The sequence below is a fragment of the Numida meleagris genome, chromosome 2 (genome assembly GCF_002078875.1).
Source record: "Numida meleagris isolate 19003 breed g44 Domestic line chromosome 2, NumMel1.0, whole genome shotgun sequence".
NCBI lineage: Eukaryota > Metazoa > Chordata > Aves > Galliformes > Numididae > Numida > Numida meleagris.
In genome coordinates this window covers 23,917,271-23,929,837 of record NC_034410.1, presented here as the reverse complement: position 1 = coordinate 23,929,837, position 12,567 = coordinate 23,917,271, and the positions used below count along the sequence as shown (strand labels likewise).

At 38.1% G+C, this 12,567-nt stretch overlaps 1 protein-coding gene across 1 annotated transcript in view; it reads left to right on the top strand.

The window, feature by feature from the left end:
- The window catches only part of SLC25A13 (solute carrier family 25 member 13), a gene marked incomplete at its 5' end in the record, with an annotated part of 91,228 nt that overhangs the window by 21,830 nt on the left and 56,831 nt on the right, over positions 1-12,567 (top strand). Inside the window, 2 exon segments of the mRNA XM_021388557.1 lie at positions 999-1,141; positions 7,781-7,896. Coding sequence (XP_021244232.1) covers positions 999-1,141; positions 7,781-7,896 — 259 coding nt within the window.

The window sequence follows — 12,567 nt, the reverse complement described above, 5'->3', positions numbered from 1 at the left end:
TGCTAAAGGAATTAACAAGTTACTTTCCTGCTCCTGGTACTTGTTCGTTGTCCTGGGAAAAGTGTTTAGGTTGATTGGAAGTTTACCCTTTGACCAAAAATGAGAGCTTTCAAATTTGAGGGCTGACTAAGGAATCAGAGTAAAGGTGGTGCAAAAGGCACTGTTATTTATTTATGCATTATTTTTAAAATATTTTAATATCAAGAAAAAGGAATATGCACCTTGTTCCTGGAAGTCTACCTTGGGAGCAAATATGCTTAGGTATGTATATTGGGTGCTGTTTCTGGAGTAGAATGCCAGTATGGCATAGGCTACTGTATATTGGAGATGTTTCTTCTTATTTCTGCGTTGTGCTAAGCTGCCGTGTCCAAGTTCTTGCTTTTTTTCTTACAGTGTCCTGCAAACCACTACTCTCTAACTCCTCCAGTTCAGCCAAGGAGGAATAGCTGTAGGTTCTCCTTCTCCTGGGGGCCAGCTGCGGCTGAATCCGCTGTGCTGGAGTTGCTCCAAGACAGCACCCCCACGTGGACGCTCCTGTGGGATCATTTACTCCACGAGCGTAACAGAGTTGTTTCTTGGGTGTAAACCCTCCTTGTGCCAAAGTAGAGCAGCTACACAAAGGAGTCATTCTAGATAAATATAATATTCTGGAGTATCCCATAGCTGTTAGGGTTTCAGTGGGCCTAAAGTGCCATATACATGTTTGCAAATGCATGTGTGCTTCTTGTTCTACTTCAAAACAAAAAATGTGGAGAAATTGCTGTTGTAATAAACAAATAATCATGTATCTGCCTCTCTCCTGGCTAGGGAGCAAAGCCTTCAGCTGTTTAAGTACTTGCTGCTTACTCTGTTCCACTGTAGATTTTAATTTATTCAGAGCAGAACTGTCCTGTAAGCGTGGTCCTGGTTGCGAGCTGTGGGTTGGGGATAATGCCTGTGGCACTGGGAGCCTGGAGAAAGATGCAGTTGAGACACTAAATATTGTGTTCATTTGACAGTATGCAAGTGTGGAGAAGAATGGGGAATTCTTCATGTCTCCTAATGACTTTGTCACACGCTACCTGAAGATAATTGGAGATGGTTTGCCTAATGCAAACACTGTTCAGCTCCTTGCAGGTGTGGTGGATCAGACAAAAGATGGGTAAGTTTTCTGGTTTTTTATTCTTCTTTATTCTTTTTTTTTTCTTTCTTTCTTTGTTGTTCATTTAAAAAGCACAAAACCATTCATTCCAAAACAAGGCTGGTGGTTCTTTATTTTGGTTTGGTTTGGTTTTCTGTTTGTGTTTTCTTGCCTGCAAATACATAATGAAATTACAGTATCTTTTAAGTGGAAAGAGTAGAAACAATGTTTTGGGCTGCATGTAGCATTTAGCTGAGCAAACCATTTTCTCTCTACTATGTATTTTTAACTCACTGAACCTTTCATGTTTGTTGGCTGGCTCCTCTAAGTCCTGCTTCCCTTTCCTTCCACGAGTCTTTCTGTCTCTGTTTACTCTATGTATGTGTCACAAACACATTCAAATAGCATTCCAAAATAAGTTTAGATCATGTAGGAAGAAACAGTACAAAAAAGTGCCTTTCCCTAAATTTGTTGCAGCATTAATAAAAGTTTTTTCCATTATTCCTCAAGAAGGAGGAAGAACAACAAAGGTATTTAGGGAGCCACTCTGTGGTTCTGGGAAGACAGCAGTGAGGTTGGTGGCACATGGTTTGCATTTGAAAGGCTGACTTTGCCAATAGGCAAGATTAGCTACCCTTCCATCTTCCTCCCCACTTTTTTTAATGAAATCCTAGCTTTTCCTTCTGGTACTTGCCCAGGCAAGTTGTCTCTTCACCCATATGAACGCGTATTTTGAACCCTGCCTTAAAATAATCTTTAAAGGAGAAACTTCAGAATAATTAGCTGTGGACCTAAAGTCTGTAGTTGTGGTATTTTCAGAAACCAGAAAACTTCAGGCATGACTCATGTCAGAGGATACAGAGAGTAAAATGTGAGATAAATAACGTATGACTAGAAAACGCAGGCTTCTTAGGGAGCAGATGCATGTTTAACTGAGAACTTTTGTGATAGCTTTTGCTCTTTCCTGTTCAGGCGGCATCAGGTATCTGGCAGCTGGGCTCTTTTAGCTTTGTAGGCAAGTTAATGTAATGATTGTTATTCCTGGTAAAACAATTCTATAGAAGATCACCTTGGTAATATTGGCTTAATGGCAGCAAGAAGGTGGTGCTTCAGATAGTGTTTGACTGAAAACGTTAGACATTTCTCAGATTTCCTCCTTTGGTTTGATGCCTGTAAAACTGCATTTTCTGGCTTGCACATATTTAGATCCATTTTTGTAATAAGAAGCCTGTGAGTATAATCCATACCTTGTAATTTGGACCTCCCTTACAAGCAGAAGCTGGTGTCAGAGGGAGCAAAATAGAAAAATGTAGCCTATGTGAACTTGTTGACACATTGGGATTTTGTAATTTGGTGTGATCTTGCAGGAGTTCAGCATTTTTGCAGCGTAGTGTTGAAGCTTCTAATTGCTGTTTTCTGCCATGGGTAAGGATTGTTTCTGCAGGCCAAGCTGCAATGACAGGTGACTGTGTGTTTGTATCATGACTTTGGAGATTTTCTTTTGGTATTCAGTCTGTCTTCTTGTTTAGCTGCTACACTATTATGTAAAAAAGTGGAGAAAGTTCAGAAAGTGATTAGTATTCATCCCTCTAATCTGGCCATGTAGCATTTTTTGCCATGTGACCAGGAATTTGTACCTTTTGCTGGTGGCACATGAAGTAATTCTTAGAGTGATCGTCTGAAGCAGTGTTACTTGTTTTTTGTTGCTGGAGTGAAAACCCCTCAGAATGGCGACAAGACCTGCTGATCTTCTCTTGTTGAATTCTTTCCAGCTTGGCAGTCCAGAGGTTCTGGTTTTAAAGTGAAGTACAAAACTGCTTTTGTTTGTTCTCATTTTAATAGACTTGTCAGTGTTTTAGAGATGATATTAAGGTCATGAAAGTCTGCTCAATAATCTATTTCTATTCCTAGTAGAAAAAAAGGAGGTGACTTGCAAAAGCAACTGCAAGTTAATTTTGTTCTACTGCTATATTATTTCTAGAAGTAGAAGTGCAGTGTCTGGGATCCTCGGTTCTGTTCTGAAGAAGTATCTGTTCTTCAGATTGGTGAATGTGACCACCAACAGAATCAGAGCCCAGAATTGCCGGAGTTGTTCCTAGCTACGTATCTAAAATGCTTTTTAATTCCTTTTAATTCTGCTGAGACGTAATGTATGGATACCACGTGTAGTCAGTGAGAAATACTGAAATCTGGAACTCATAAAGGTGACAGGCAGACAGCATGAGAGCTACTGACTCATTAGCAGAGCAAATAGATGGGCAGGGGGTTTCTTAGCCCCAGAATTGAAGAAATCCGTTGTGTGAACTCTGAACATGGAAATGAACTTCTCTTATACTTAGCATATTATTAGCAGTTGGCAGCTACTGTAAATTCTGTGGCATTGGAGTAGAACAGAGTAGGTAGATGAAGTGGGCACAACACTGGGAATTTGCTTCTTGCATGTTTTTTTCTCAGAGACTTGAACTAGAATGAGAAAATTGCAAGCAGAGAATGGTACCTTTTACATGCAATCTCACTGTGGTTGCCATGGACAAGATGTCTTGTGTAGCTCTGGCACAATTCCTGCACTGGCAAAAATTATGAGTTTCACAGGGATTGCTGTTGGTGTGACAAAGATATAAGACCTATAAAGACAGACTCCGACATTCTGTGAATATCTGTTGCCATGGGAGCAAGTTTTGTCTCCATCTAAGGGCGCAGAAATATTTGGAGGTGGGCTTATCTTCTTGCCTTTTACTGGGGCATCTTTTAAAGTTTCCTTTAAGGAAAGGAAATGCTTTTCTTGCGGATGCCCAGAGAAGCATTTCAAAGCAGTAGGTCAGTAATCACGGAGATTTTTAAAGAGTCATATAGACACATGGCTATAGATTGTATGAAGTGGATTTAAGAGCCTTGACTGGTTCATGGTCTTAAGTTTCTCATTCCTACTTTCAAAAAAATGCTTAATTAAGATTCATCTGGACCGTAAAGTTACCTGAAATACTGTGGCTTTATGAAGGCCTATCAGCAACAGGCTGGGCATTTTCCATCTTGCCTACTGTACGTATTGTTTTTCAATCTTTTGTTGTACTTCTAAACATCTGTCTAACAAAATAAGTGTTTACTCCTCATCTCTGTTTGGACTGTACTAACAGAGAAATACTCTGTGCTTGATTTTTAGAAAGGACAAACTATTCAAAAGTAACACTTGGAAATATCAGCATTTTCCATTATTATTGGATATAAATTTATCCCCTAATGCACTAGTTTACACTATACTTAGTTTACCGAGGTTGCAGCGTAAAATAATAGATGTAGCTTCAATTTGTGTTGTATTATGTTATCATGTTCGAATTGCTGATGCAGTAGAAACATATGCATTGATTTCTGAAGAAATCTCCTAATCGCTGCATTTGTATTTATTATAGCAATAGGTTATGGCTTTTTTAGTTTGTATGGCTGCATGTGGACTTTCTCTGGTGGAAATGCATTACACCTGTGTGGTGCCCGGATACCGTGGGCATGAGCACCGAAAGAAGTTTGGGAGAAAAGAGAGAATAGTAAATAGCAGCAATGTTACACCAAATGCATATGTTGTGCTTGGCATGTAGCTCTTGTGTGTGGATAAGTTCTAAAATGTCAATGTTTCAGTCTTCCTGAGTAAATAGTGCAGTGTTGGCACTATTACTGAGAACACAAAGGTGAAGAAAGACTTGACCAGTTGGGTAGGCTATCTTCAGTGCTGAAGTAAAATTTTGGTAAATGTTTCGGCTTCCTCTCTTTGCACTGTTAAAATTACTAGGCTTTTCTCTGCTTTTGTAACATAAATGAGCACTTGTTTATGTAGATAAAATAACTCTTAAGTAGTATATTGGAGTCCGTGTTAATATGTGCTGTTTAATGACACTTAATGATATTCAGTGAAGGGTTATGCTAAACTCAAAAGGGTGATGCTAAACCAGAGAGAAAATGTGTTACCCAGGCAACTACCCTTGTGCAGTACAGAGAAGTGAGCATATGGCTATGTAGTACACATTATTTCAGCATCTTTAAGCATTAAGAATCACACATGAAATTGACTGTGAAAAATTACTGCTCAGTTACTGTATTGTATGGTCATAATAGAAGTAAATGAATACGTCATTGTTGTTAGAATAGATCTGTTGGGAATCACTAGCAGGCTAGTCTACTTACGGAGCAAAAATACAATAAGAAGAAAATAGCTGGTTTAATTAACACGTAAAAATTGGGTTAATTTGAATTCAGCTGGCACAGCAGATATTAATGTCTCTTCTTTAATAGTCGGGCAGAACCACACAATTTGTACACTTTTAATCTTCCTAGGGCTATGAATAATTTCTTTTAAAAAATGAATATGGGGTTATTTTTGTCATCTATCCCTGACTTATTAGAGGGGGCTTATTGCTTGCAAGAACTGACAAACAGTGCTTCTACCAGTATAAAATCTTGTAGTGGTGTTAATGCTTGGAGTCTTAATCAGTTCCAGGTGTAACAGTGTAGAGTACACTCTGTTGGGATTCTGCAGGGAAGGGTGCTGTATTTCTGTTCTGTGTTGTGATCACAGAGTATGTTGGGATCTGTTAGTAAGGACACACGTTGGTTGTTGTTTCACGCAGAAAGCAGCTTTATCAAATCGATGTTGGCAGGTACTTTAGATTCTAAACAATCCTATTCTACAGTCTTGCTGCCTGCTATTTTTTCATAATCTTTGGGACAGAAGCACTCAGTTCTTTGTATCTATTTGCTGTTGTGGAAGTTGTCAGGTATGTAACAAATAATAACAGATAATAAAGAGCTTTTATAACCTCCAACTTTCATAGTGCAGCAAATATGTGTAAATGCAAAACTATGTAGGTTTTGGTGTATAGGATTATATTTGAATGAAAAATTCCTTCTTTTTTTTCCCTTTTTTTTTTTAATTCCTTTGGCTCTAGGGGAGATGGAAGTTTTCTGCCATTTGAAGTCTGTCTGCATGACTTAGCAACCTGCCTGTGTGATGATGTGCGCTTATGTAGGAAGTCATTGGCTTCGCTGATAAAATTTAAGGCATGCTTATGTTTACTGTCATCATCAGTTGTGAATTTAATATTAAGAATGTCTGAGGAGGTTTCTTATTTATTTTTCTTGCTGCATAATAACCTATGGTGGCAACTTCCCAAAGTTAGTTAGTCGTTAGAATATTTCTGACTCTGTTTCTTTCAATTCTATTTAGTGTCTGTACATTTGAGGGGAGGTAAAGTAGAACAGCTTTTTTGACCTTTTCTAAACCATGCTTTTTTTAGATAGTACCCATTTGATAGTACTCATCTTCTCATATTTTCATGTTCTTCATGGAAATCAGCTTTTGTTACCCTGTGGATGTTTGGTTGCTGATGGCAAGCACACTTCTCTGTGACTTATTAAAAAAAAAAAAAATCCCTTAAGACAGGGTGGCTGGAAATTGCAGTACAGTCATGGGTCTGCATGACTCAGTGGGATGGATGTCTTTTCCAGCCTCTTTAAACACATCATTCTTCCCTGTTATTGCATGCTGATTGGAAGTTCTCATTGAACCAGCTGCAGTGTCATTCTGAGTAGATGTCCCAAGGCTATGGTTAGTTTCTAAAGAATAATAATAAAAAATTTTGTTCTTATTTTTGTGTGTGTTTTCTTATACTTTGTTACATGGAATTCTGTGCGTCTCAGAAATAAATCTTCATTACCCAGACGCTGCCATGTGAAGCCATAAAAGCTACACACTCGTTACGCTGCTGTGGAACAGCACGAAGAGAGGGCAACCTTAAACATCTCAGACTGCCAGCAGGCCCTGCAGCCACACATTTGAGGATGATTTTAAACTGTGCAGCCTAATCATTAAAAAAAGTAGCAAAGCAGAGGGGTGGTTAGCCTTTGTCCCTTTAAGAAAAGGAGTTTCATCTCCATTTAAACTCCTGGTAGTGTAACCTGGAGAAATTAAAACTACTCACGGCCTTTGCTGTATCAAGTCTACTGCTAGAAACAATGCCAAGTTGTCTAATTATACATTTCTACTTATTAACTATCTTAAGGAAAGGCACCTTTGCTTTTATCTGCTCTGCTATTGCACTTGCTTATTGGGAACCTGGCTATGATGATGAATTTGAATAAAGTGCTCTTGGGTGGAGGAAGAATGTGCAGACTGCTGCTTGAAGATCTGTGACTCAACTTGCAGTACTTGAGGGCTGTGAGAGGTGACTAATAAGTCAGCTAACATAACATATTCAGATCAGCTCCTTAAGAAGTGAGTGGCAATATGTAGGACTTGAATGGATTTGCTTTCTAAAAGCCTCAAGCACTGAGTATGAAGGGAAGTTGTTCAAATCTTGCCCGTGGTGGCTGGTTGACTCCCTAGAAGGCAGTTCAGTTGGACATGAAGGCTGTGGCATGTAGCTGCGTGGAGTGCTGGGCTTATTTTTGTTCTGTTGTGACTTGCAAAGCCCAACAGTTGCTTGTTGACCAAGTTGTTTCCATCTAGCAATGTAAAGGGCTGCTAACAGTGTTGGTGTTGGGGCATTTTAGGATGTTTTAATCCTTGTTGATGACAATTTGGACGTATTCTTATGTGATCTTAATTCTTTTGTTTAATCCATGTTATATTGCATTTCAGTTTTTATAGCTCTTGCTTTTCTCTTCCTCCTTTAGGTTGATATCCTTTCAGGAGTTTGTGGCATTTGAATCAGTCCTGTGTGCTCCAGATGCACTGTTCATAGTAGCCTTTCAGCTATTTGACAAGACTGGCAAAGGAGAAGTTACTTTTGGTAAGAATGGTCTTAAATGTATGCTCTCAATTTAAAAATCTCTACTTATGCCAAATATTTAACCTTCTGTTACCATAGGAAACACAGCAATTGGTAATAGAACTATACTTGTGCCAAGTAGGATTCTGGCTGAATTTCTATAAGTCATGTCCATGTGTATAATACAAAGTCAAAGTCACAGTCATCTTCATGAGTTTCTCTGGAGAACTGGTCACTTCTACTTTTCCCCAGCATGCTTGTGCAGGTCATCAGAACAACAGTGAAAGGTGGCTATAGGAAATGATTGTAAAACCACAGAAAAGTTGCCAGAGGACGTGGGCGAATGTTGAGTCTGAAATTACTGTGAATTATTTTTCATTTAAATTGGCCGTGTTGCAAGCTGTCTTCCTCCTAGGCTTAAAGTTTTCTTCTGTGAGATTTTTCAGTAATAAATACACTGTTACCCCGCTGAAAATTTAGCGATGCATTGGTGGTGTATTTGCACAGACAATGTGTTATACTTAGGCCAGTTTAAAACATGGTTAAGAGGCTGCTTATTTTAGACACCATAGAGACAGTTTTTGATATCTGCAGAAGTATCTGCCACCTGCCTAGGAGCAAGGAAGGTGATGTCTGGAAGAAATACTCAGAAAATACTGTTCTTAAGCAACTTTAGACATTGAACTGTTCTTCAAAAAGTATGGAGGACTTATTTAACCCTAAATACTTATGTTGGATAAAACTGCTACTTCTAATCTGTTACATTTGGATGGAGTTATCCGTCTGCCTCAGGTTTGTTGAACTGTTTATTAAACAGTTTGAAATAAAATGTAACTGGGTGGCAGTGACTCTTGTCTTTCCCATCTTCCCCTGTATGGTTCACATGCCCTTTGCCTTTTGCTGATGTTGCCCTGCAACAAAAATAAAACATGATTGCATCTTTCCAGATCATTTAAACTGATAAGATCTACTACTATTGCTTGAAGCATCGTTTTCTTCCTTCTACCATCTACAAAAATCTGCATTTGAAGTTGCTGCTGGTGGAAAGGCTTAGTGTCTTTTCTTGTGTCTGTTTTCATTTTGTCATTATTTTGATTTTCTGTTGAGTTTGCTGAAGACGTGTCTTTTGTGTGCAATACTGCTTGTTAGAACAGTTTTTTTTAGAAGTGACTATGGGTGCTAAAGGATTTGAAAGAATTTCAGAAAAAAAAAATCTGCTAATCTTGATGGAGGAATTATTTTGTGCCTAACAGTATTGTTCATGTGCGTGGACAGAGAGACAACGAGAAACAGCATGCTTTTAAATCAGGAGGGTCCACGTATTTAGTAATGGTTTTGTTCCAGTGTAGACAAACCTGGGTTTCTGGAATGCCTGTGATGTGCAGGTTCTTGTCTGTGTCAGAGCCCCCAGTTGCTCGGAGCACTTGTTAATAATCTAGGAAGAACTGTAGTTGTTTGATCTGAATGCTGAATCAGTCCAACTTAACTTTTTAACTTTTGGCATTCTTGTTCATATTTTTCCTGCTGGTAAATGCTTCCCTTGGGGTTAGACACAGTGAGTCAAGGGATTTGTTTGGCATTTGAAACCCATTGAAGTCTTTTTAGTGATGACAGAAACTTTTATGCCAGGCTGTATTTAAGGTATTTGAAAAAGAAAGCATGCCAACGTTGGCAGAACCTCAGATATCTTTTTTTTTTTTTTTAATTCCTTCCTCTCCCACTTTGAAATCATAAAAGATATCTGTAACTTCTGCATAGTATCGTGTAGCTTCCACCCTCGAAGAAGGTTATAAGAGCTGTCTCAGTATTGCTCTTTCTCAGCAATACCAACTGACCTTTAGATAAAGCTAGTGTATGTTTTCTGTTGTAAGGAAGAAGTTGTTTAGTTTTCCTCTCTGTGATGAAAAAAACCTAATATTTTAACAAATAAACTATTACGATTACTTTGCCACTCAGTGCCTCAGTCATGCACCTTTGAGGTTAATTATGAGATCTTTTTCCATTAACTTGAATGAGAGTAGGATCAAGTCCTTATCAAGGCTAGGAGACTTAAATAGGGGTTTTATGTACTGTGGAATTACAGTGTGAATGGAAAAGGAGAAAAGGGAGAGGATCATTTTTCACTGTGCTGCTGTTATGTGTAGTATCTCAAGGATCCCATTCTTAGTGTGTATCTCATTTTACTGAGGTAAAGAAACAGCATGGCTTATCTTTGCAGTCACTGTTTTTCTGTGTACTGAGAAAATGGTGTAAATATTTTAGCTTATACTGGATGGAATGCAGGGCTTTCCGGCTGTGAACTTCACTTAAGCAAGTCATCCAATTCGTATTCCTTCACAGGTGCACTTAGCTTGATACCTTTGTAAAACAAATTAATAATGGGTTTTGCGTCAGTGATATTTTATACTGAATGCCACATTCAGGCTGTAGATATTTAGGAAAATGTTCTGAGTAAAGAAGTTTTAGCACTTAATGCTTTGTAATTTTATTGAAAAATACTATATTCTTACTTAGCTTCTTAGTTTGAAGTTCCTTTGCATTCTAGCCATATGTTGACATCTGTACGATTTCTAATGTTTCAGTTCTTTCAATTTATACGTTAACTGTATATAGTTCTTTTGACAGAGCTGGCATCTATTTAAGAGGACTGATCTGCAAGCAGTGTGTATATGTGGTAGCAGTGGGGTGGGCTGGAAAGTATTTCTAGTTTATTACTTTAGCGAGATGAATGAAATGGCCAGGAGTAAATTAGTAGCCAGTGGCTGACTCAGTCCACACCTGGCTGTTGCATCATGTTGTAGATTTATCTGCTGCTGAAGTGTCAAAGCTTTGAGAGTTTGCAAGGAGTTAAAGCTCTCAGCAGGAAAGTGGGAGGAAGTTTAGCTGGCTTTTAAATTCGAGGCAAAGAGCAAACCATTGCTTCTTACTGTTGAGTGTTGACAGGCACATAAAAGCTGATAATATAAGTCCAGGGGTTTAAGAGACTTAGTAGAGTTGCTTTTTTGTCGTATGACTGTATTTTAATGCCTCATTAAAGAAACAGAGCCCTTTGAAATGCTTTACTAGATGGTATTTAAAAAAAACATGAGATACTTGGGTAAAAATGTCAGTATTTAAAAACTAAGTTGTCTTAACCTTCATCTTTAATTTTGAATAGATAAACGAAATGATGACAGGTAACAATTCTGAGCAGTGAATAACACAGAAGGGATATCTGTGGACTGGAACTTTCTTTCTCATATACAGGTTCTCACAGCCCTAATGAACGGCAAAAGGAACATTGTCCACATTGGTTTTTCTCACAGAGAAAGGAAAGGTAGAAAAACAAAAGCGATTGCCTGAGACTGTGCTGGCAACCAGCACTGAACCCAGGATTAAAGATTTTCATTAATTTGTTTTGAAGTAAATTTTCCCACCAAACAAAAATTCTTACTCTCTCATAATTTTTGAAAAGTAGCTGTGGTAGTTTGTAGTGTGTAGTTTTCCATTTTATTTATTTATTTTTCTAAAGTCTTCTAATTCCAACTGAAGCTGTTTCAAAATGGATGCTATGCAGTGCTGCTCAGGGAAATACGAATATGCTGTAAAAGAGGTTAGCCTTTTCGTTGAAAAGGAAAAAACAACAGAAACCACCCCCCAAGCAGCAAAAAAGAGGGAATACGGAACCCAAACTCTAAATTGTTGCTTGTTTGGCATAACAACTGTGGAGCTGAGCAATGTATCTGTTTTTGTCTCATAACAGAACTCTATTTACATGTAGACAACAGCTATTGTGGCTCTCCGCTTCTGTTATTAATTGTAGCAGTACACATTTCTTAGAGGAATGCATAAATTAATGATGCATCTTACTGAGCACTCCTGTTTGCATATCTGTTGTTTGAATTGCCTGAACACTTGTTTGTAAACTTTCTAAAAACACGTAGCTCCTAACTGAGGTTTATGTATACAGCTCTTGTTATGAGCTTCAGAGCTTTTTCTTTGTGATAATGCTCTGACACTCTTTCAGCATACTAAGAGTTATTACAGGAGCCTAATGGTTGCTTTCCTAACTGGAGGGGTAGGTTCAGATTTTGTGAGCTAGTTTGCTCTTGTTACAGAGGATTATTTATGCTTTGCTTGATATGACCTGGCTCTTCTTATGGGATTTATAATTGCTTATGCAACACCTAACTTACCAGTGTCCAGCCCAGTACACTCAAATGCATGTAAAGCAAGGAAAAGCGAAATCTGAACTACCAGTGTGAATTGCTGAGGCTCTCAGTTTTGGTCATTTGATGAATGGCAATATTCGTTAATTCTCAGTGAGGTTTCTGTTGCTGGTTCAAATTAGTTTGAAACCTTTTGTAGCTCACGATGTGCTAGTTCACACTACACAAGGAAATATCTATTGGTTTATAACTGATGGTGGCCTACATGATGATGATCCCAACAGCAGCATTACCAACTGCAGTGTTACAGGTATAAAATATGTTTAGTCTCTAATATATTTTGTTGTTTCTAGTGCATTTCGCACAAATATGTTTATTTCTAAATAGAGTATTTAAGGAAGATTTGCAAGTATATGTATTTTTCTTCAGAGCAACTTTTGAACTCAACACTATTCTCATAGAATTTAATTTCTTAACTTATGTCAACTTGGCAGGTTTCTCTTATTTTGTTTTCTCTTCTACCTAACGTGTTATTTAACTAGGC